Raw genomic sequence first — 21,577 nt, 5'->3', positions numbered from 1 at the left:
CTAAAAGCTGACTAGGACACTAACTCTATTCCCGAGCTGGCCTTAACATTCTCTTCAACTTGACTAAACTTAGGCAGCTTTCTTCCTGACTGTGGATCCTGGACCTCCCTTTTCCTTAGAGCATTTGCTTTAGAGAACTTACAATTGTAAATTCCTTCTCTGCACCTTTGAAAGGTAAATACTCTAAAAAGCTACTTGTCAATTTTATAACCCAGAAATGTCTTTCTCAAGGACCTAAGAGCCACCCCTTTGAAATGTAATCATCAAGGAAGATAGTGTCCACTATCTTCCAGTCTCTGAGGGAGGGTATGTAGGTAACTTTGATGAACACCAATTAGCAAAGGGAGATGGCCTAATCACAGAGGAAAACATTTGCAAACTGTGGAATAACTCAATGTGCTTAAGACTATTGCTCAATCTCCCATCTAAAGTCCTCTACTACTTGTCCATTAACTTGTCCTAGTGCTTACACACCCCAGCTCCTTTTGCTCCAACAGAGTTGAGTTCAGTCTCTCCTTCCTATGGCAGCAGTCGAGAAAAAGCTTTCCTTATCTGTTTAACTTTGCTCAGCAAAACTTTTACTTTGACACTACAATCCCAGATATACCGGAGATGACTAAGCTTTCAGTACTCACAGGCTTACCATCTTGACCAGGTTGTCCAGGGTAGCCAGGGTTCCCAGGCAGTCCAGGGTCACCCTAAGCAGGAAGCAAACAAATTTTTGAGTACAAAACAAACAGGCACAATGGTGCAGTCAGGATCAATAAAAGTTCAAAACCAACTCCATTATTTGAGGCTTTTTGTATGTTAAAAACAAAAGTACAAAAAAAAAAAAAAGAAAAGAAAAGAAAAAAAAAGCCCAAAAAGCTATATTTTAAATGCTTACTTAATAAATAATACATCTTATTATATTGAACTTTCAATGATTTATTTATGTGACCACACCAAGTATAACTATAGCAAGTAAAGTAGTAAAGTATTTTTCACTGATGCAAAATGTGCATATTTATGGTAGGATACATTTTTAGAATTCTGAACAAACTGTAAAGTGTCATAGCAAATATGGTCTCCATGATAGTAATATTTGCCTCATAAGACTTTTTTTTTTTTTTTTTTTTGAGATGGAGTCTTGCTCTGTCACCCAGGCTGCAGTGCAGTATTGCGATCTCAGCTCACTGCAATCTCCACCTCTCAGGTTAAAGAGATTCTCCTGTCTCAGCCTCTCAAGTCGCTAGAACTACAGGCATGTGCCACCATATTTGGCTAATTTTTATATTTTTAGTAGAGATGGGGTTTCACCATGTTGGCCAGTCTGGTCTCAAACTCCTGACTTCAAGTGATCTGTCTGCCTCAGCTTCCCAAAGTGCAAGGTGAGCTACCGCACCCGGCATATAGACTTCATTATATCCTATAGGTTCTATATATACAGATATCGATGTCCCACAATACAACTTAACTCATATTTATTTTAAAAATAGTCTGTAGACCATGTGATCTCTCATGTAGAATTCAAGTTTAAAGCTGCATAACAATCATTTCTTTCAATCCTGTAAGTGTGTTGCTGTGTTACTTTGTCTATACTTGCAATCTCAAATTAATATAATATTACTATGAGAGCAAGGCCCAGGCCAAACAACTCTATTCCAAGTCCCATAATCCTTGAATACATGTAATATTTGAATGAAGAAAAAAAAACCTTTATCCTCAAAAACCTAAGATCTTTAAAGAACACTGTTTAATATCACATGGCAATGAGCTCAATCACACTGTATGGAACTCTTCCATGTTGTCCAATGGCCAGTACTGACCATTCAGGTGGCCACCATCCATGTAAAAACAACATGAAAGCAACACTTTTTGTGAGGTAAGGATGTTTTATAATTTAATTCTAAGAAACACTAAAAAAACATCATAGGTATCTATCTATGAATTCGTGAAATCTAAATGGAGCATCCTGCTGAAAAATAGGAAGTCGCTGCCATAAGTATCAGGGTGTCCCTTTAGAGAGGCACATGATTTCTATTAATTCTTCACTTTTGGGGTTTTTTTGTTTTGTTTTGTTTTTTGAGATGGGGTCTTGCTTTGTCACCCAGACTGGAGTGCAGTGGTGTGATCACAGCTCACTGTAGCTTCAACCTCCCAGGCTCAAGTGATCCTTCCACCTCAGCCTCTCAAGTAGCTGGGGTTACAGGTACAAGCCATCATGCCCAGCTAATTTTCATATTTTTTGTAGAGGTGGGGTCTCACTATGTTGCCCAGACTGGTCTTGAACTCCTGGGCTCAAGTGATCCTCCTGCCTCAACCTCCCAAAGTGGTGGTATTACAGGTATGAACTACTGAGCCTGACCTCTTTACTATTTTTTGTCAAGAAATCATTCACATAGAAATCAATCACCTACCCTGTGATTAAGGTATTATTATAGAGCCAAATTTCATGGAAATACTACTTCAGACTCCTGGCTAGGGAGATTTGTTCCTGAAACAACAGGAGAAAAAAAATGGAAAGAACTAAGTCAACTCTAATAAGGAACCAATAAAGCAGGGATGAGCTGTTCACTTAGCAGCTGCCCCCCAAGAGGCTTAGCTTGAGGAAAGGCTGAGAAGAAGGCAAATGTCATTTTAAAAGACAGAAAGAAGAGTTGTAAATCCAAGGGGGGGGGGATAATTCTGAACCATGTAATGTCTCACTGAATGAATATAATTTGTATTTCTAATCCAAGGACTTGCAATGCTGGCTGGGCATTAGGAAACAACTTTGTCTCTAGGGAGTTAGAATTTCTCTCTTATTTTTGAGAAGGTGCACATTAATCTCCAGCCTCCCTGCCATCCTTCTTTATCCATGTGCTGACTGGACTTGCCGCCTTTCAAGAAATTCCAACTTTTTCTTCTCCCTGGAATAAATTTTTTTTCTCTTTTTCCACTCTAGAGCTAACACAAGAAAATTCTCCTCACTGTATCTTTCTTGTTACTCCATTTTTTTCCTGGTGTCTTTTTCTACTGAAATGCTACGACAGCTCTTAAATCACTTATTCATAACTAGTGTTTTCTCAAAGTTTTCTTTTAGTTAGTCTTCATTTATCATTTGGATTGAGACTGTAGCAAAGTCTGAATTATTATTATTATTTTTTTGAGACGGAGTCTCGCTCTGTCACCCAGGTTGGAGTGCAATAGCATGATATTGGCTCACTGCAACCTCCACCCCCCAGGTTCAAGTGATTCTCCTGCCTCACCCTCCCAATTAGCTGGGATTACAGGCATGCACCACCATGCTCAGCTAATTTTTGTAATTTTAGTAGAGACAGGGTTTCACCATGTTGGCCAGGCTAGTCTCAAACTCATAACCTCATGATCTGCCCACTTCTGCCTCCCAAAGTGTTGGGATTACAGGTGTGAGCCACCATGCCTGGCCTTACTTATTTTTATTTTTATTTTTTTGGTACAATGCTGGGTATCAAGTAGAGATTCAATAACTACTTTTTGTCTGATGTGCTTCAAATACAATCTGTCATTGACCCACTCATTTGTAGAATATTAATTATCAGCAAAACCTAAGATATCAAAAGGATTTGAGAGCGTTTAATCTCTATCATCATCAGGCTGAAATAAAAATTTGGCACAGAAAAGGGACTTGTGCTTTTTATGCTGCATAAAATTATGAAAAAGATATTTAATAATAATGTTTCCAGTTAATCAAAATTAAGTTCCCGAATGAAAAAAATTACCCACAAGATAAATCCAATGTGACTTCATAAAGACCATAACACTGGTCAACAGCCCCAAGAAGAAAATAATTTCTTGTACGTTCTGCTATTGCTGTTAGATTTTACTGGTTATTTTGACTATTGCTGTCACTAAGTTATTTGCAAAAACTCAGGTAGGTTTGGTATTGTTCCTATAAAACTGGAAGGATAAAGTAAAATCCTAATTAATATAGCTGACTGGAGAGAAGGCCAATTTTATTACTCTTAATAAAAGCTGACACTCAACCTTTATTGACTGTTAGGCACTAAGCTCTGGTCCAACAGATTTGCATATATTGAGTTACCGAATTCACGTAATAATCCTATGAAGCAGATACTTTTATTATTCCCATTTTCTATGTAGGAAAACTGAGGGCCAGGAAAGTTAGGGAACTTGCCCAAGGTCACACAGCAGTGATAGAGATGGGATTCAAACCCAACCAGTTCAGCTCCAGGGTCCAAGCTCTTAAACACTACCATTCCTGTCCACAGTAATACACTGATCAGAACCAGACTGAGGAATACTAGAAAATTTAATATGGAAAAAATTCCCCAATACATTAAATTAGACACATGACTTATTATTATAAAACTGTGACTAAGTTCCCAATCCACCTTAATATAATTTAGTTGAAACATTTGTACATTTTGAGTTTTCAAAAATATGTACTCAGCTGAAAAGCAGTATCTATTTATGTTTATTTGAATTTGTGCCACTGGATTTTTAAGTTGTTGACAGGAGTGGAAATGTCATGGTCTAAACTAAAACATCTCTGAATATGGTCTCTTAAGTAATGTAAATATAAATAAAGTATGAAACAGTTGTGCTTATAAAAATAAGCTAATGTTTTAAGTTGTTCATCCAAGGCAAAACTTTGGAATTCTTCATATAGGCCCAAATATGATGTTTATGAGCCTTCATTTCAAAAACCTTATGCTTTCATGCTACCCCTCTGGTCTCCACAAGAACATCTGACCTAAGATATATTACATTCTCCAAAGCCAACCTCTTTCCCCCCTCAGAACCCAAGTACCACGCCCTGAATCTAGAAGGACTCTACTCAGTCTGAAAATTTTTAACATAAAAATGTAAATACCTTTGGCCCTTGAAATTTTCCAAAGGCTTTTGTGTTTTAGACAAAGGGTACCTTGATAGTCCCAATGAATCTCTAATTGGCAAAATTTTAGGGTGTAACAAAAGGTATCAACAGAGATATGGCTATAGTAAAAGTGGTATCTTGGAGCAAAGAAGTTATTAAAAAATTGTCCTAACCTAAAAAAATCAAAAATGTCTTCTTTCCACTTCTGATATTTAAGATTAGAGCAAATGCAGGAGTTTGTTCCCACAAATGTTCCTCTGACTACTGAAGTAGGGGAAGAAGCTGTCATTTACATGCATGGGTCATTTGAAAGGAAGTTATTTGCAAGCTGGGATTGACCTGGATCTTTCTTGCAGAACAGAAGCACATTCCACATAGGTTAAATGGGGGGAGGGTGGATCTTATTGTTTTGACAATTTCACAATTCCTTTAACAAAAATTATTATCACTGTTAAGCACTGTGCCAGACTGGAGTGTCAAAGGAGAATTTTCATTTTATTAACCTTTATTGTGAACAAAAGAAGGGCTTGCATATACAAATGATTCCAACGAATTCATTAATCATTCCCTATGTTTGTCATTAGGGATAAAAAATAAGCTATTCTTCCAGGGGCTCACAGTCTAGTGACAGATAATTTTTTGATGCCTGATAAAAAGTCAATGACATGATAAGTCTAAGTGTGGTGTACCTGTTCATTTTGACCTGGTTTTGCAACAGTGTTGTCACATTTTCCAGAAATCTAAAGAACTTAAAAAAAAAAAAAAACTATCTTAGAATCAGCACTTCCCCCATTTATCAATACAAAAATTTCTGCTCTATTTCAGTCTCGACCCCACACTCATCTCCTAAAAGTTTTCTGGCTAACAGAAAAGCTAGATCTGTTCTTTACAGGTCACTCTATTTGATGGACTTCTGCAAAACTTTCCAGAAAGCATATAACAAAAATGGCCAATAAGCCTCAGTGGAACCTAAAGTAAACTTGTCTCATCTGTTTTAATTCAGGTTCTGTTGAACTAATTAAAACTCTATCAACTTTCAAAGCCAGGAAAGAAGTGCAACTTAGAGTGTTGCTAGGGATTCTGTTTTTTACATACAGGTCCGTGTTCTGGGTAAGGAACCACTTCCAGGATAAAGAGCCCTAAATGGATGGAAGAGTGTGTGTGTGTTCCTGTCCTCCTGCCAGATTTTCTGAAGAAAATGGAAAGCAGATCAAAAAGGCACGCCAACTTGAAGATTGGTGGAAAACTGCAATTTCACTTAGAGTAGTAGGTGGCAATAGGGCTAGATTATGACTAAGAAAAGAAAATGAAAATGAGAAACACATGAAACTTGAAAATATTAAACATTAGAGGCTTCATCAGATAAGAGAATGGGTGTGCTAAAAATTTAGTATAGAAAGTACATGAGTAAAAATAGGTGACACTACAAGACATCTATTGGACCACAAATGACAATCAGAAAACATCAGAGGCTTCAGGTGCCTCCCAAAAGTGAACAGCCTCTTGGAGACCCTGGAGATGGTGGAAGTGGCTTGAATCTCACTGAGAGTCAGAAAAGCACTATAGGCTTTGATAGGTCAGATAGCACAGGTGTCTGATTTCTACATTATATCTAATGCAGGTCAAATTATTTTTATGTATAATATTCCAAGGTGAATAAACTATATGAATATATATTTTTCAAAGAATCTACTGGTAGGACACACCAAAGTGTCTTCCAGATTATAGTCTCCCAGGAGTATTTTATAGGTATTTCTCCTTTATGTCAAGACATCTTAAATAATAGGTGGTTACTTTAAAGATGATTTGGATTAACTCTTCTAAATGCTATCTAAAAATAATTTACAATAATGCATTGATTATCATGTATTGCATTCAAATTTAAAGCCGGGCAGAGATATACTTTAAATGACAGATCAAATGTATACTTCTTAAATTCCATGTCTTTCTTTACCTTAATGGTTAGGCCTGAAATGAATAGAGAAATATACATAAAAGAAAGAATTAAATTATCTTGGACCAACAGTCCAAAAAATAAAACTTTTTCAGTTTTGATGATTGAAACACTAATTACAAACTGACTTTGGCAGCATATATACTAAAATTGAAACACTAATCAGAAAATTCAGTCTAAATGAACATTATAATTCATATTTAACAAAAATGATTATGGTTACTTCAAGTAAGAGGTGATCAATACACGTAAACATTATCTTTTTGCCTAGGGAAGCATACCTGCTTTCAAGTTACACATTATTTTATTTAGGTGATATTTTAATATAATGTTAAGTAAACAAGATTTATCTATCATGGACAAACCACTACACTTCTGAGTGTCTTACTTAGGCTGTGTCTAAGTGATGCCACAAGTAACACAACTTACTTAAAAATTTAGCCATTAGGCCAGGTGCAGTGGCTCACACTTGTAATCCTAGAACTTTGGGAGGCAGAGGTGGGCGAATCACAAGATCAGGAGATTGAGACCATCCTTGCCAACATGGTGAAACCCCATCTCTACTAAAATACAAAAAACTAGCTGGGCACAGTGGTGCGTGCCTGTAATCCCAGCTACTTGGGAGGCCAAAGCAGGGGAATAGCTTGAACCCACGAGGCAGAGCTTGCAGTGAACCAAGATTGCGCCACTGCACTCCAGCCTGGCAACAGAGCAAGATTCCATCTCAAAAAAAAAAAAAAAAAAAAAATTAGTCATTAATATTAAATTGCATAGAAAAATATTCAGAACATATTATGTATAAAACAACCAGTTATAAAGTAGTATGCACACAATGGCTCCAGTCATATAAAAATGTATATGTACATTTGTATACAAATCAATATGTAAATGTAACTGGAACAAGTGCATATATGGAAATATGGAAATGACTAAAAGAATATACTCCCCAAAAGTACATGATTAAGTTAAATAAATGTATGTGGCTCTAACTTCAAATCAAACTCACAATAATAAAATCAATTTTAAATTTCTTCATTTTTTCCATCCAAAAATTATTTTGACAAATTATGAATTCAGGCATTTAAGAATTCAGACCATGTCTTAACAAATGCTCTTTCTTCATTTTTTAACAGATTCTAAGGAAGCATTGTTCTTGGGATCTAGCAGCAGTATTTGGGGAAAGAAAACAACCAAACAAATAATAATGTCTCAGTTTAATGTGGATGACAGATATCAGTTTTAGGTTCAAAAGTCTAATCTAGCCTAGATTAGAATATACTTGTTTTTCTAGATAAAAAATGACTAAAACTGAGGTTTTAAACTATATAAGACATCAGATAGAAATTTCTCAACAGGATCAATGCTGATTAGGAATTGTATGGTTTACCCAGCTCTTGTTTGTGTGTTTTAACAAAAACAGCAAGTTAGGTGTTACTCACTTTGGGGCCTTGAAGTCCTGGTTTTCCCGGAGGACAAATACAGGGAGCTGGAGTTGAACCTACATCACTGGGACCATTAAGGCACTACAAGCACAAAAATGGAAACAGGCAACAAGCATGGAAAGACATATAGGTACATGCACACGTATGTTTATGCATTTTGATATTTGTGTAAAATGGTAAAAATATCCTACATTTACTTTCAAATTTTATTTAGCCCAACCCAATAGGAAATTCCAAATCACAAAATCTATAAATATTAAATACATTGAAGTTACATAAAAATGGGTTCTATTTGTCTAATATTCATACTTACAGTTGTTGGAAAAGAGCTAAATGGTCCCACAATACAAATATTACCTTAAGCGGAACAATAGTATCCAAGCCTACCTCTCCATTCTGAAAGAAAAACAACAAATGTGTTTTAAAATGTTTTCGGTAAAATTTATAAATTATCAGCCTAATTTACAGATATTTCACCATCCAGATTAGAGATATATGAAGTATGAAAACCAACAAGAACCAAAATATTTCCCTGTATTTATCCTAAAAAGTCACTTATCTATACATGCTACTACTCCATTCATATAGGAGAATACAAAAAGGATACATTTTTGTAAGGTGAGTAGAAGAAGAAAATTAAAACACCAGATCTGCTTGATATAATAGCCATGCAAGGTAAAAAATATCTCCAGATGAGATTTATATGTTGTCTTGAAATTTCAGGAAATCATTTAAGAACCAGAAAAAAAAAAAAAAATGTCGAAACACATCTTAGCAAGTCACAAACTACATGCATTAAAATCTTGCACTTTAGGAGAGCTTCTCCTAAAATAGTCTGTGTTTTGTTAAATAACACACAATTTTAAAAGGACAATCATCTTCCAAACAATAAAAACTACTTCAAAAATGAGAAGGTTGGATTGAAGGTGCAAAAGGCAAACAGGCCACAGAAAATCACACCTGAGAGTAAGGAAGGAGACATTAAAAGATAAAGTGGAAGTGAGCATTCAAAATCAGCTGTCTAAAGCTGTGCTTCATCATATGGGAGGATAATGGTAATTATCATATGTCAGTGCAGAGACATCAATAAATGAAGTATGCACAATGAATCCTCAAATGCCATGACTTATTAACACTTTTAAAAGAGGTTTATATTTCAAGTTATAAATATCTAAAACTATAGTGCTTAAACAGTTATTTATCTAGAAAACCCAGAATAAATCCTTTCTAGAAAATTCTGTTTGATTACAGATTTTTTCAACGTGCTGTTCTGTGTCTTCAAGGTTTTAGAATATGTGGATCCATACGTTATTCCATTTGATAGGAAAAAAGAAGATGATGACAACATAACTACACACATTTTAAAAACTGTGGTTGACTCAAATATCACTGGGAATTCACTTTGTCAAAAAGTTGTACAACACTCTACCATATTTCCACTAGCAGTAATACACCAATTTTTTGCCCAGGGGAAAGGGGATTGATTACACACACACACATACACAAACACACACACACACACACACACACACACACACTATGAGATGCTAAAACATTTTAGCTTATAATCTTTTTCCTCCTAACACATTAATGAAAATAGCTAAATAAATAGAAACACTGCTTATATTCTAGAACTATAATAAATTTTTACTTAGGTATCAACAAGAAAAGTATCTATTCATTATTTCACTAAGGAAAAATAATCATTTCTTGCTCTTCAGAACTGTGCTGTTTGGGGTGTTCTGTCCACATGTTTAATATACATTATTATATTGTTATATTATACATGATTATATTAAGTATAATAATGCATTTCACACACTGGCATTCAGACAAAGCATCTTACATTTTTCTGGAGCAGGTCTCATCTTGCTTTACCTGAGCCCTGGAATAGTCATAGTCATAGATGATGGGAAAAATATCACTGGCCGGGCACGGTGGCTCACGCTTGTAATCCCAGTACTTTAGAGGGTTGAGGCTGGCGAATCACCCACAGTCAGGAGTTCGAGACCAGCCTGGACAACATGGTGAAACCCCGTCTCTACTAAAAATACAAAAATTAGCTGGGTGTGGTGGCGGGCATGTGTAATCCCAGCTACTCGGGAGGCTGAGGCAGGAGAATTGCTTGAACCCAGGAGGCGGAGGTTGCAGTGAGCTGAGATCGCGCCACTGCACTCCAGCCTGGGTGACAAGAGTGAGACTCTGACTCAAAACAAAACAAAACAAGAAAACATTTTCTTGTGGTCTTTCATTCACACTCGCACAATGACACATAACAACTTCATCTCAACTGTAACCTCAAAATAAGTTTTCTTCATGTAACTTCACTTCCACTAGCATTAAAAAATAAAATTAATTCTACATATTAAATTAATACTCAGATATTATCTGCTTTTTATTTATTGCTTTGAAAGTACTAAAACAACATCTGGGAAAAAAACAATCCCTCCTACTTACAAATCCAGGAATCTCACATGCTGTCTCCCGGTTGTTCTGTTCTGGGTCACAGTAGATTCGCAACTTTTGGACATCAAACTAAAAACATAAACCCAGTAGAATTAAAGTCAAGGCACAGCAAATTGTTTTACAAGAGCAACTCAGATACATAGAAACATCCACTATGGTTAGTAATTGTGTAAGGTTTACATCACAGCATTTAACTAAAACAATAAAAATACAAAATTTTAATACTTAACATACACTATAAAGATGTGATGCGACATAACCACTGAAGAAAAATTCCCTAGCACCGAGAGCAAATCTCCAATTTTCTCCCGGAACTCAGTGAGGCTTTTTTAGTACTCACGTATTAAAAGCTAATCTAAAGAGCACTTTGTAGGACACTTAAAAGATTTCCCAGGTTTTCTGTGTTTATCCTAATCTCTACGACATTCCTGATGGTATAGGGTGGACTCAAGAAACCATCTTTGGTCTTTGCTATTTAGTTGCCGGCATGGAGTGTTGTGTGATTAGTAGGCCCAGCACCTGTTAATGTTTAACTATTTACTACAATTTGACATGTAGCATTAATTCATAGAGGCCACATGTGTAAACACACATACGAAAATGACAGTCTTCCTTTAATAGAAACAGTGCAGGAGGGACATACCTTTCAAATAAAGGATTTTTCTAGACATGGCGTTTACAGACACATTTCTCCATCCAAAAACAGATACTCCAGTTTAAGAAGGTATCAAAAAGTCAAAACAAAACTTGTAGGTATAATTTGAACATACCACAGTTGCTTTATTTTTAAGGAACAGTTTTGTTTGTGAAGAACCCTGACATGAATTAATCTAATTTTATCCTTGCAGCTGCAAAGACATTTTTATAGCCCCACTTACAGATGAAACTATATTCTCTTTTCCAAATTCATTACTTAAACTATGTTTCTCTTGGGAAACATGAAATTAATGTTTCCTGGAAATGTAGAATTCTATCCTGAACCCAGGGGAACATTTTTCTAAATATTCTTATAAAATAGATTAAGTCCAATTCTGCATTTTAATATATATACATACACAAAATTTCACTAATGAACTGACCACATTTTGGTGAACAACTTAAGGGAATTCATAATTAAGTTAAATACGATTAAATGTGGTAAAAACTATTATAAAGGAGAGCAAAAGTTTCATTCTATATAATTCAAAGAGTGAATCATTATTTATCTACCTGAACAGTTTCTTCTTTTCCCGAATATTTTCCAATTTGAGTTTGCCCATTGATCAAGATCCCTAAAACTGGATGTAAGGGCTTGTTTTCAATTTGCTGGTCATCAATATACAGAGTTACATCTTGCTCTGTTACTAAGAGACGAATTTGGTGCCAGCCTTCATCAAACAATGTCTACAAAAAGAAAGTGTGGAAGATTCATCAATAAAGCCCCTAACAATATTTTATTTTCTTTGTTCTTACTCCCTTGCTCCTAACCATTGCTGAGAAACTTCATCCCATAAAGACTGACTGTATTATACATTAATTCATCCTAACCCAAGCTGGACCTCATATGCCACCCACCAATTCTTTCATTAATCCTTATCTGAGTTCCTATTACATATTTCAAAGAAATTGTGTCAAATAACTTACTAAAGCAACTCCCTCAACATCATAAATGAGTTTAATAATCTCTGAATCCAAATGGCTTCTCTCCTGCCTCATCTTGTTATTTCATTGCAACTTTGGGCCCCATAACTAATCAATCTTCCTTGATATTCTCACTCAACTTTTGGGATTCAAACCATCTTGATCATTTTCATTTCTTCCTCTCTAGTTGCTGATTCTCTCTCTCTGTCTCTGAGTGTTCTTCTCCCTCAACCTACCCTTTAATGAAGGCATTCCTCATAGGTCTGTTCTGGACATTTTTCACTCTCTCTTTGACTCATTCATTCCTCCAGGCCAATTATCACTGCTATGTAATAACTCCCATGTCTACACTAACAGCCTGTACCTCTCCTACGCATGGGTCCTATAATTCTAATACTAGGTAGAATAATTTTTCAGATGTTTCACAATTAGCCCAACAAGGTATGTAACAAAATAAACTTGAACTACTCCCCAGAATTTTATTCCTATGTCCCTACATAATAGCATCCTCTAAACATAAGTTTCTTTCTTTGAGTTGCAGTAACTAATCTGCATCTGCAGATGCAGAGTTCTAGCCAATATATTTATTCAACATGACTCTAATTCATTTCTTCATTTTCATTGTCACCACCATAATTGAGGCTCATGGAACTCTTGTTTTACTTCAATAATTTTCAAATCTATCTTGATCTCTGACCCTTTCATTTCCAAGCCATCCTTCAGATCACCATCACCACTAGATTTAATCTCTCTCCCTACAGTTCTGTTAGGGGAGATGTTCCATCTTATTAATTTCTGTATCCCCAGGATCTGGCCTAATTTTAGGATAAAGTTGAAAGTATTATTTATGGACAGAAGAAGAAAAAGAAGTAGAGAAGATTGCCTTGACCCTGATACACTTATGGTCAAGATCTTTTGATGAAACACTCACTGAATAAAGTCCAAACCACATTAACTGGCTTTCCAGGCCCCTCATGAATTGGGCTTGCACCTAGATAGCTTTTTCTTCCATGCATCTTATACTCTAAACACAGAAGAGTCACTTTGCATTCTATAAATAAAAACCCTGCATTTTATTACACACATGATGACTCAATACTGATTCATTTATTTAATGTGCCCTTATATCCATCTCCATCAAAATGCTATACATCCTGAAAGGTCCAGTTCAAAAATTATTTCATTTGTGCAGATTTCTTCTTACTTTATGTTAGAACACATTTTCCCATCCACACTCCACTAACATTTTGTACTTCTATTTGATACCAGTTGCCTTGAATATCCTATTATAAATAAACTCCTTGAAGGTAAAAAACATGCCTTATTCATTTGTCATTTCTTACAGAATCTGGCACATTAGCTTTAATGAAGATAGCAGACAACAAATTTTTTTAATGTAATATATGTACTAAATGAAGAAATTGCATACTTTATGTTACCATATATATTTCCTAAACTGTGTAATATGACTTTAGTTTATCATAATTATAATGATAAGCAAAACTTAATTACTTTTATTATTGCATCTGGATTCTGAAAACATGATTTTGAAAATAAACCTTTTAAAGTTTATATATTCTATTAAATATGTATTCCATTTGGGGAAATAAAATGTCCTCCTAAATTAAGGTAAATTTCATGTCTATTATCTAACTGGTATTTAATATTCTAAGAGATATGTCTTTATGTAAATATCCTATAGAACATGGCAGTGTAAAACAGACCAATATGGACTTTGAAGTCAACTAGACCCAAAATTTAATTCCTGATGTCATCACTTATTAGCTGTTCTACTTTGAGGGAGAACTTAACATACTTGAATATTAGTTCGTCTGCAAAATGGGAGCAATGGTTTCTTTATTGGATAGCTATTATAATTAAATGTGCCTGGTACCTAGTAGCAGGCACTCAAAATATGTCAGTTCCCCTCAGCATTTGTCCCGATATTGATCAAGAAACAATTTTCCTTTCTTTGTTAGTTTTCCTCAACACAGAAACATTAAAATTTAAGGTAAAAATATTTCCAGTCATGTTAAAATTACAGCCCTATTTTTCCCAACACACATAAACCCAATGGTGCTTCCCCATTAATATCATAATCATGGTATTATCCCAGACATCTTTACCTTAACTTGAGGGTTAGCAAAGGTAACCACTTGTGAGCCATTAATTATGCTGGTTGTTGTAAATAATAATATTTTGTCCACACCATTTAAGGTAACTGCTATTTGCGGCCTTCCATCAATAGTTAATATTCTCCATAAATCCCATATTTTCTTGACCTTAAATCTTTGGGTAGACACAAATACATATGATGGAGGAAGACCTTCTGGGAAAACATTGCTAGAAAAAGAAGAGCAAGTGTAAGCTTAAAGAATTCTTGACATGTCCATAGACATATGCCCCCAAAAATGTTGTGTCAACATATAATATATACCTTGTGAGTTCTGATAAATCAACTTTTGATGTTACTTCATATCCTTTTATCTTTTTTGGTGAAAGCTGTATTCTTTTCTTAACCTTTTTATTTACATCTAAACCTAAAAGAATATCAAATCCCCTTTCATCACGAGCTGCCACTGGAATTCGTGTTGGACAGACAGATTCTATAAAGCAAAAGCAATAAAAGTTGATTAATCATGGACAACTCAAACAAGAAAAGAAAAATCAAGGGAGAAATACTAAACAATATAGTATTCTATAATTAGAATTATAAAATCTACATATGTATACAGATGTATAGTATATAAATGTACATGAATACATTTTCTGAGAAAATGTAGAAGTATTTTACACATTTAAGAGTGAGATCTTAATATGCTTTTTTCTCTAAAAATGGGGGATAAATGTAAAACAAAAATATAAGATAAATATTTGTTAATGTATTGTCTTTAGCAAAAAATTGAGACAATAGGAATATGAGACAATCTAACACCTATGGAAAAGAAAAGCAATGGAACAGGATTTGTGATTCTCATCCAGGATTTCCTATCAACTAGTCATACAACTTTGGATAATGCTCTTAATTTATTGAATTCAAAAATGAACACTGAAATTCTTTTCTTGCATTCTTAGCATTTAAGGGGTAAAATTTATTTTCTGTTCTTGATTTTCTTTCCAGTTCAAGCAGCTGATATTTCTACAGCTCAAATATCATTAGTCTATCTCTCTGGAAAAAACTTAACCTGGGTCCCATCTAGTCACGAAAGTTCTTCAATTGGACATATTATCTCGTCTATAATTAATTATACATTAATCATACTTATAAAGAGTATTTTCTTAAGAATAATCATTAGCATTACATAGTCAGCTATATAAGTAATAAGTATGATATATTTTAGCTGAAGAATACAATAACTGAAAAAATTTACTAAAGATGATTAATAGCAGACTTTAACAAGCAGAGGGGAAAGAATCAGCAAACTCAATAATTGGTCATTTGAAATTATCCAGTTAGAGAAACAAAAAGAAAAAGGAATGAGAAAGAGTGAAGTAAGCCTAAGAGATTTATGTAACACCATCAAGCACACCAATATATGCATTTTGGAAGTTCCAGGAAAAAAAAAAAAGAAGAGGGTGAAAGGGGGACAAAAAGCTTATTTAAAGAAATGAGGCCAACAACTTCCCAAATCTGGAAAATGATATGGACACTTGAATTCAAGAAGCCTAATATATGCTAAGTTAAACCCAAAGAAATCCACATTGAGACACATTATAATCCAACTGTCAAAAGTTAAAGGCGAAGATCACATTTTGAAAACAGCAAGAAAAAAAAAGAGACTTGTTATGTACAAGGGAACCTTAGTAAGACTATCAGCAGATTTCTCAATAGCACCATTACAGGCCAGGAGTGGGATGACATATTCAAAGTGCTTAAAGGAAAAAAAGAAAAAAAACCTGCCAACCAAGAATGCTACGATTGGCAAAACTGTTCTTCAAAAATGAAGGAGAAATAAAGACTTTTCCAGATAAACATAAGCTGAGGACGTTCATCACCATCAGACCCACCTTATAAGAAATTCTCAAGGAGTCCTTCAAGATCAAACAAAAGTATACTAAACAGCAACATAAAAGCATAAGATAGTATAAATTTTTTCTGATAAAAGTAAATATATAGACAGAGAATACTGTAATACTGTAATAGTGGTACATAAATGACTTTTAATTCTGGTGTAAAAGTTAAAAGAAAAGCATTCTTAAAAACTGTAAGTTAAAAATATGTTAACAGATATAAAATATAAAAAGATGCAATTTGTGGCATCAGTAACAAAGGAGAGGTAATAAAAATATAGAATATTTATATGTAATTTAATTTCATACCAACTTAAAATAAGTTGTTATAATTACATGATGTTTCATATAACCCCTATGATAACCTCAAAGAAAATATTTGTGGAAGATAAATAAAATGATAAAGGACATCACTACAAAAACAGCAATAAAACACAAAGGAAGACAGTAAACAAAAAAAGGGACAAAAAGCTACAGGAAAGACAGAAAATAATTACCAAAACGGCAATAATAATTTTTCCTATCAGTAATTACCTTAAATTTAAGTGATTATATTCCTTAATCAAAGTACATAGAGAGGCTGAATGGTTTAGAGCTATAAATCCAATTATGTACTATCTATAAAAGATTCTAGCCTGGGCAACATGGCAAAATTCCATCTCTACAAAAACAAAAACAAAAGTAAAAAAACAAAAACAACAAATTTAGCCAGGCATGGTGGCTTGTGCCTGTAGTCCCAGCTACTCAGGAGGCTGAGGTGGGAGGATTGACTGAGTCTGGGAGGTTGAAGCTGCAGTGAGCTATGATCATGCCACTGCACTCCAGCCTGGGCAACAGAATGAGACAAAGGAAAAGGAAAGGGAAAGGGAAAGGGGAAGGGGGAGGGGAGGGAAGAGAAAGAAGGGGAAGGGAAGGAGGGAAGCGGAAAAAGGAAAGGAAAAGAAAAGAGAAAAGAAATGAAAAGGAATCACTTTAAATTTAAGGACACACATAGGCTGTAAGTGAAAAAATGAAAAAAGATATTCCATGCAAATGGTAGCCAAAAGACATCAGAGATGTCTATACTTATATCACACAGTACAAAACAATAACAAGAGACAAAGAAAGATATCCTATTATGATAAAAGGGTCAATTCACCAGGAAGATATAATAATTATGATTATATATGCAGCCAACACCATGGTAACAAAAATATGAGGCAGACATTTACAGAACTGAAGGGAGAAATAGACAGAAACACAAAAATAGTAGAGGATTTCAATAAGGATTAGAACATTCAAACAGAAGATCAATAAAGAAATAGAAGACTTGAACATAGGCCAAATGAACCTAGCAGACACATACAGAATATTTCACCAAACAGCAGTAGAATACACATTCCCTTCAACTGCACATGAAACATTCTCCAGGACAGACCATATGTTAAATCACAAAACATGTCTTATTTAAGAAGACTGAAATCAACACCAGTGTATTTTTTAACCACAGTGGAATAAAACTAAAAATTAACAACAGGAGGAAAATTGAAAAATTCACAAATATGTAAAAATTAAATAGCACACTTTTGAATAACCATTAGGTCAAAGAAGAAATCAGAGACAAAGTTAGAAAATACCTGATGAAAAAAAAAACACAATATCCAAAATTTATGAGATGCAGGAAAACAGTACTAAGATAGAAGTTTATAGCAATAAATGCCTACATTAAAAAAGAAAAAGGATATCAGATAAACAACTTTACACCTCAAGGACCTACCAAAAAAAAAAAAAAGACAAACTAAACCTGAAGTTAGCAGGAATAAAAAAATAATTCAGATTTAAGCAGAAATAAATAAAATAGAAAATAGAAAGAAATCAACAAAGCTAAGAGTTGCTTTTTTTGGAAAAAAATCAACAAAATCGACAAACCTTTAACTAGATTAAGTGAAAAGAGAGAAGACTCAAATAAAACAAGAAGTGAAAGAAGAGATACTACAATTGATGCCACAGAAATAAAAAAGATTTTAAGTGACCACTATGAACAACTATATATCAACAAACTGGTAACCTAGAAGAAACAGATCAATTCCTAGAACACATAACCTACCAAAATTGAAACGTGAATAAATAGAATATATGAACAGACCTATAACTACAGATTAAAGGAAATTTAAATCAGTAATCAAAACACCCCAACAATAAATGCCTAGTACCAGGTGGCTTCAGTGGTGAATTCTACCAGACATTTAAAGAAGAATTAATACCTATCTTTCTTAAGATCCTTCTAAAAATTGAAGAGGAGTGAACACTGGCCTTATTTTTATAAGGCCAGCATTAACCTGATACCAAAGCCAGTAAAAGATACCATAATAAAATAAAACTACAAGCCAATATCCCTGATGAATACAGATGTAAATATCCCCAATGAAATACTAACAAACTGAATTTAACAGTACATCGAAAACATTATACACCATGACCAAATGGAAATTATCCACAGGATGAAAGAGTTTGACATATAAAATCAATAAACGTGTCACTGACAGAATGAAGGATAAAGACAACATGATCATCTCAATGGAGGCAGAAAAAATTGACAAAAAATCAGCACTATTTTATGATTAAAGCACACAACAAGTAAGGAATAGAAGGAACCTACTTTAACATAATAAAGACCATATTTGAAAAGTTCACAGCCACCATCATACTCAATGGTAAAATGTTAAAAGATTTTCCTCTAATTCTGTGAAGAAAGTCATTGGTAGCTTGATGGGGATGGCATTGAATCTATAAATAACCTTGGGCAGTATGGCCATTTTCACGATATTGATTCTTCCTATCCATGAGCATGGTATGTTCTTCCATTTGTTTGCGTCCTCTTTTATTTCACTGAGCAGTGGTTTGTAGTTCTCCTTGAAGAGGTCCTTTACATCCCTTGTAAGTTGGATTCCTAGGTATTTTATTCTCTTTGAAGCAATTGTGAATGGAAGTCCATCTGTGACAGACTGGATTAAGAAAATGTGGCACATATACACCATGGAATACTATGCAGCCATAAAAAGGGATGAGTTTGTGTCCTTTGTAGGGACATGAATGCAGCTGGAAACCATCATTCTTAGCAAACTATCACAAGAACAGAAAACCAAACACCGCATGTTCTCACTCATAGGTGGGAACTGAACAATGAGATCACTTGGACTCAGGAAGGGGAACATCACACACCAGGGCCTATCATGGGGAGGGGAAAGGGGAGAGGGATTGCATTGGGGGTTATACCTGATATAAATGACGAATTGATGGGTGCTGACGAGTTGATGGGTGCAGCACACCAACATGGCTCAAGTATACATATGTAACAAACCTGCACGCTATGCACATGTACCCTAGAACGTAAAGTATAATAATAATAATAAAAAGATTTTCCTCTAAGATGAGGAACAAGATAAAGATGCCTAATTTCACCACTTGTACTCAACATTGTACTAGCCAGAGGAATTAGGCAAGAAAATAAATAAAAGGGATTCAAATCACAAAAGAAAATTATCTCTGTTCACAGATAGCATGAATAAATATAGAAAACCCTAATGATTATACATAAAAGATTCCATGCCAAAAAAATGGTTAGAATAAACCAATTAAGCAAAGTTGGAGAATACAAATTCAACATACAAAAATCAGTTGTGTTCCTATACAGTAACAACAATTTAAAAAGAACATTAAGAAAATAATCCCATTTACAAAGCATAAAAATAATAAAATACTTAGAATAAACTTAACCAAAGAATCAAAAAAACTTGTACATTGAAAACTACAAAATATTGATAAAAGAAACTGAAGAAGGAATAAATGGAGATATATCTTGTGTTCATGGATTGGTAGACAATATTACTTAAAAACTCCACACTGCCTAACATGATCTACAGATTCAATGCAATCCCTATAAAAATCCCAATGACATTTTTTATAGAAATAGAAAAAGCATTCCTAAAATTTATATGAAACCTCAAAAGACCTAAGTCAAAACAATCTTGGGAAGCAAAAATTAAACTGGAGGCCTCATACTTCCTGATTTCAAAATATATTGCAAAGCTAGAGTAATCAAAACAGTATGCTAAAGGCATACAAACAAACATATAGACAAATGGAACAGAATAGGGAGCTCAGAAAACACTCTTGCGTGCATCAATGAAATTATCTTTGACAAGGGTGGTAAGGCTGCCTGATGGGGAAAGGATCTCTTCAATCAATGGGGCTGGGAAAACCAGATATCCACACGCAAAAGAATAATATTGGACCTTTATTTTACACCACATACAAAAAACAATTCAAAGACTTAAACATAAGACCTGAAACCATAACATTTCTAAAAGAAAACTAGGGAAAAGTTTCATAACATTAGTCTGGTAATGATTTCTTGGATTTATTCCAAATTCACCGGCAACAAAAAAAGCAAAAATAGACAACTGAGATTATAGCAAACTAAAAAGCTTCTGTGCAGCAAAGGAGAAAAAAACACTGTAAAAAGGCAATCTATGAAGTAGGATAAAATATTTGCAAACCATATATCTGATAAGGGGTTAACATTCAAAATAAATAAAAAACTCCAACTCAGCAACAACAACAAAAAAAACTGTTTAAGGAATGGACAGAGGACTTAAATAAACATTTCTCCAAAAATGACATGCAAATGGCCTCAGGTATACGGGAAAAATGTCCAACATCACTAATCATCAGAAAAATTCTAATCAAAACTACAATGAAATGTTACCTCATACATGTTAGGCTGACCATTACCAAAAAAAAAAAAAAAGAAAGAAAGAAAGAGGAAGGAAGGAAAAGAGGGAGGAAGGGAGGAAGGAAGGAAGGAAGGAAGGAAGGAAGGAAGGAAGGAAGGAAGGAAGGAAGGGAAGGAGGGAGGGAAGGAAGTATGGAGGTTTCAGTCAAGCAAGATGAAAAAGTTCCAAAGATATGCTGTACAACATTGTGCTTATAATTCACAATACTATACATTTAAAAAATGTTAGGAGACTAGGTTTCATGTTAATGTCTTTTATATGAGGGGGAAAGAGAAAGATGAAGAAGAAGAAGGAAGGGGGAGGAGGGGGAAAGGGAGGGAGGAGGAGGAAGGAAAGAGGGAGGAAGGAGGAGGAGGGAGGTAGGAGAAGGAGGAAGAAAAAGAAGTATTAGTAGTAGTAGTAGCAATAGTAGTAAGAGTAGAAGTAGTAGTAGTAGTAGTAGTAGTAGTAGTAGTAGTAGTAGTAGTAG

At 34.5% G+C, this 21,577-nt stretch overlaps 1 protein-coding gene across 2 annotated transcripts in view; it reads right to left on the bottom strand.

Moving 5' to 3' along the window:
• Positions 1-21,577, bottom strand: part of COL21A1 (collagen type XXI alpha 1 chain) — a 130,793-nt gene that overhangs the window by 97,807 nt on the left and 11,409 nt on the right. Inside the window, exons 3-9 of one of the 2 annotated variants that reach the window (XM_023222972.1) lie at positions 14,760-14,928; positions 14,449-14,665; positions 11,912-12,085; positions 10,694-10,771; positions 8,624-8,632; positions 8,234-8,317; positions 636-698 (exon numbers count right to left, since the gene is read on the bottom strand). In XM_023222972.1, the coding sequence (XP_023078740.1) occupies positions 636-698; positions 8,234-8,317; positions 8,624-8,632; positions 10,694-10,771; positions 11,912-12,085; positions 14,449-14,665; positions 14,760-14,928 (794 nt within the window). The remainder of the gene's footprint in view (positions 1-635; positions 699-8,233; positions 8,318-8,623; positions 8,633-10,693; positions 10,772-11,911; positions 12,086-14,448; positions 14,666-14,759; positions 14,929-21,577) is intronic. The other variant, XM_023222971.1, reaches the window with a different exon arrangement.

The sequence above is a fragment of the Piliocolobus tephrosceles genome, chromosome 5, assembly GCF_002776525.5.
Source record: "Piliocolobus tephrosceles isolate RC106 chromosome 5, ASM277652v3, whole genome shotgun sequence".
NCBI lineage: Eukaryota > Metazoa > Chordata > Mammalia > Primates > Cercopithecidae > Piliocolobus > Piliocolobus tephrosceles.
Note: the sequence above shows the minus strand (reverse complement) of the source record. Positions and strands in the feature narration are given on the sequence as shown.